Source organism: Corvus brachyrhynchos, unplaced genomic scaffold (genome assembly GCF_000691975.1).
Source record: "Corvus brachyrhynchos isolate BGI_N302 unplaced genomic scaffold, ASM69197v1 scaffold490, whole genome shotgun sequence".
Lineage (NCBI taxonomy): Eukaryota > Metazoa > Chordata > Aves > Passeriformes > Corvidae > Corvus > Corvus brachyrhynchos.
This window is the reverse complement of record NW_008235774.1, coordinates 1,373,873-1,376,809: the sequence shown is the minus strand read 5'-3', so window position 1 is coordinate 1,376,809 and position 2,937 is coordinate 1,373,873. Positions and strand designations below refer to the sequence as shown.

General features: G+C 51.6%; 1 protein-coding gene across 2 annotated transcripts in view; it reads left to right on the top strand.

Annotated features, from left to right (window-relative positions):
- Positions 1-2,937, top strand: part of SLC4A3 (solute carrier family 4 member 3) — a 29,721-nt gene that overhangs the window by 11,945 nt on the left and 14,839 nt on the right. For both annotated transcript variants that reach the window (XM_017726667.1, XM_017726670.1), the window contains 4 exons: positions 664-815; positions 1,440-1,620; positions 2,167-2,302; positions 2,406-2,580. In XM_017726667.1, the coding sequence (XP_017582156.1) occupies positions 664-815; positions 1,440-1,620; positions 2,167-2,302; positions 2,406-2,580 (644 nt within the window). The remainder of the gene's footprint in view (positions 1-663; positions 816-1,439; positions 1,621-2,166; positions 2,303-2,405; positions 2,581-2,937) is intronic.

Below are 2,937 nucleotides of genomic sequence, written 5' to 3'. Positions count from 1 at the left end.
CCTCCCCCAGCCAGTCTCTAGCACAGACCTTTCTGAGGCATTACAGTGGCACTGCGGAACATCTAGAAGCAGCGATAGCTCAACTTCACTGCCAGCCTCTGAGCCAGCCCCAGGCTGCAGTGTTATGCTACAGTCTCATCACACAATTAAATAAAATAGACATTGATATTTCCTTATGTCTCCCAGACCAGCAGCTAAATATCCTTCCCTTTCACTGCCCTTTATGCTTGCTGAGCACCAGGCCTCCCTCTGGTGCAAGAGGTGAGGCCCAGCCAGGTGCCTGCCTGTGCTGTGTGGGTGCAGAACTGTGCAGGCAAGGCTGCAGGTTGCTTTTTGTTGGGGGAGTATGGGAAGGCTTCCCACATCACTTGTTTGGGTACCATGAATAAAAGCTTTTGTGATGAAGCCCCAGTGTATGCACAGCCTAGGAAGAAGCCTTCTTCGTGAAGAGGTTAGCTCACAGACATCTGGAGGAGATGAAAGCAGGCAGATGAGGCAGGAAGGCTCTGCAAAGGTCTGGAGGATGATGGTGAGTTCTCCAGCTGCCAGGGCTTTGGTAGCCTAAGTTAATGAGAGAAGGGTGTGCTCCGACGTGTTTCCCTGCCAGACAGTGTATATCTACTAGACAAATTGGTGGCCTTTTTTCCTTTCCTATGTCTTCAGGCCACCGCTTTGAAGATAACCCAGGTGTGAGGAGGCATCTGATGAAAAAACCATCTCGGAGTCAGATCACCAGGACAAGCAAAAAATTAGCATCAACTCCCTCTGTCAAGAAAAAGAAGAAGAAGAAGAAGTTGGATAGAAAGCCCCACGAGGTATCCATGTGCTGTCCTCCCACACTTGTTCAGAAGCCATAAATCAGAAGTAGAAAACATGCAATTTAAGTGATAAATGTTTCTATATAATTAATTCTTTACATGACCTTGAGGGTGACATTTCAAGCTATTATCCATTATCATGAGAGCTGAAAATGCACTTTTTTCAATAAAAGTGGAGATTTTCCTGAAACCACAAAGCTTTGACCTTAGGAAAGACATTAAAAAAGTCACAGAAATGGTGATGCTGTCGTGGAAGTTGGCAGCACAGTAACATCACTATCTCTGGTAAGTGTGGAAAATTTAGGGGGAAACCAAGAAGGCAGAGGACAAAATTGCCATAGTTTGGTAGAAGGGAATGCAGCATTGCATCATTCTCTCCCATCTGCCCACACCGTGTGACTTGGGGCTTTCTGGTGTTCCATGTGCTGATGGAAGCTCCTGCCATGCTGTCAGTGGTATTTGTCCTGGCTGCTTTTGTGCAGTAAGCCTCTGGTTAAACCACAGCAGGTTTGTTCTGGTAGCGCATCAGACCAGGCAGGGCCTTGAGAAGAGAGCTGAGGCTTTCTGCGTGCTGCTGGCAGAGCTGTATGTATCTCATGTCCTCGCTGTAATCCACACTAGGTGTTTGTGGAGCTGAATGAGCTGGTGGTGGATAAGAACCAGGAGATGCACTGGAGAGAGACAGCCCGCTGGATCAAGTTTGAGGAGGATGTGGAGGAGGATACAGCAAGGTGGGGGAAACCTCACGTGGCTTCACTGTCCTTCCGCAGTCTGCTGGAGCTCAGGAAGACTATTGCCCACGGTGAGTCAGGAAGAGCAGACCAGGGTTTGTCTCTTGCTCTAGGACAGGTTTTGCTGAATAGCTTGTGTCACTGTTAATTCCCTCACTGGAGGCACGAAACAGTGTCTGTGTCCAGCTGTCGTGTTAGGGTCTGTGGAGACAGACATCCCACAGCCTGTTTGGCAGGGTTTGCATTAGCCCAAGGGTGCTTGTGTTGGTTCCACGCTCTGCTTCACTGGTCTCAGGGACATGGCAGCTGCAACACCCAGCTGTGCCTCGGCCAGCAGGTCTTAGACCCATCTTTGGTGTGGAAATGCAAGTTTGGTCAGAGTGGGAGACTGAAATGAAAGGAGAAACCAGAACTACCACTGCATCTTGGAGCTTTTGGGTTCTCTTGGGACAAGGGTTTACAGAAAGGACGTGGGACACCTGGACTTGGGCATTTCTCAGCTGAATCTGTACCCCAGCCAAAGCCTGGCTCCTGGTGGGACAGCTGTGTCTCCTGGGTGTGAATGCAATAGGGAGCGTTGCACACTAGGAGCAGGGCTCTTCCCCTCATGCTGGCAGGTGCCGTCCTCCTTGACTTGGAGCAGACCACTCTGCCTGGCATTGCTCACCTCATGGTGGAGACCATGATCATCTCTGACCAGATCAGAGCAGAAGATCGAGCCAACGTGCTGCGTGCCCTGCTGCTGAAGCACAGGTGAGTGGCACGTGGATGAGGGCTCCCAGGGCTTGGCGGTTATCTGCGAGCCCCAGGTGGTAAGGGAGGCAGACCCCCTCATGGCCACCACTCTCCCCCTCAGCCATCCCAATGATGAGAAAGAGGGCTTCTTCCCGAGGAACCACTCCAGCTCCAGCATGAACTCCATCGTGGGAAACCACCATCACAACCACACCACAGACACTTGCGTGCCCCTCATGGGGGAAGAACGCATTGAGATGGCCGACCCCAAGGCCAACGAGACCGAGTGCAAGGAGGTGAGGGTGACCGGGGGGGTTACTGCGTCTTTTTCCACACTCTGGGGACAACTGTTGGCTAACAGTAGGCCATGGCACCTGCCTCTGAGCCCCTTCATGGGGAAACCTTGTAATGTGAGGACTGAGCTCCCTGGATCACCTGGAGTGCTGGAAATCGGGTCGCTGCATTGTGATTTTGGAACCTAATTTGGCTTTGCACTGTATGCAGGTGTTTGCTTGAGCATGTAATGGGAGCAGCAACCCTGGCACTTGCAGGGTGGCCTTTGCTGTGAGGGTGCCTTGCTGGGAAGCAGGCATTGGGCATTGCACCCAAGGCAAGCCCAGCTGCAGTTATGCCAGTGGGTTGCAAGACTGTGT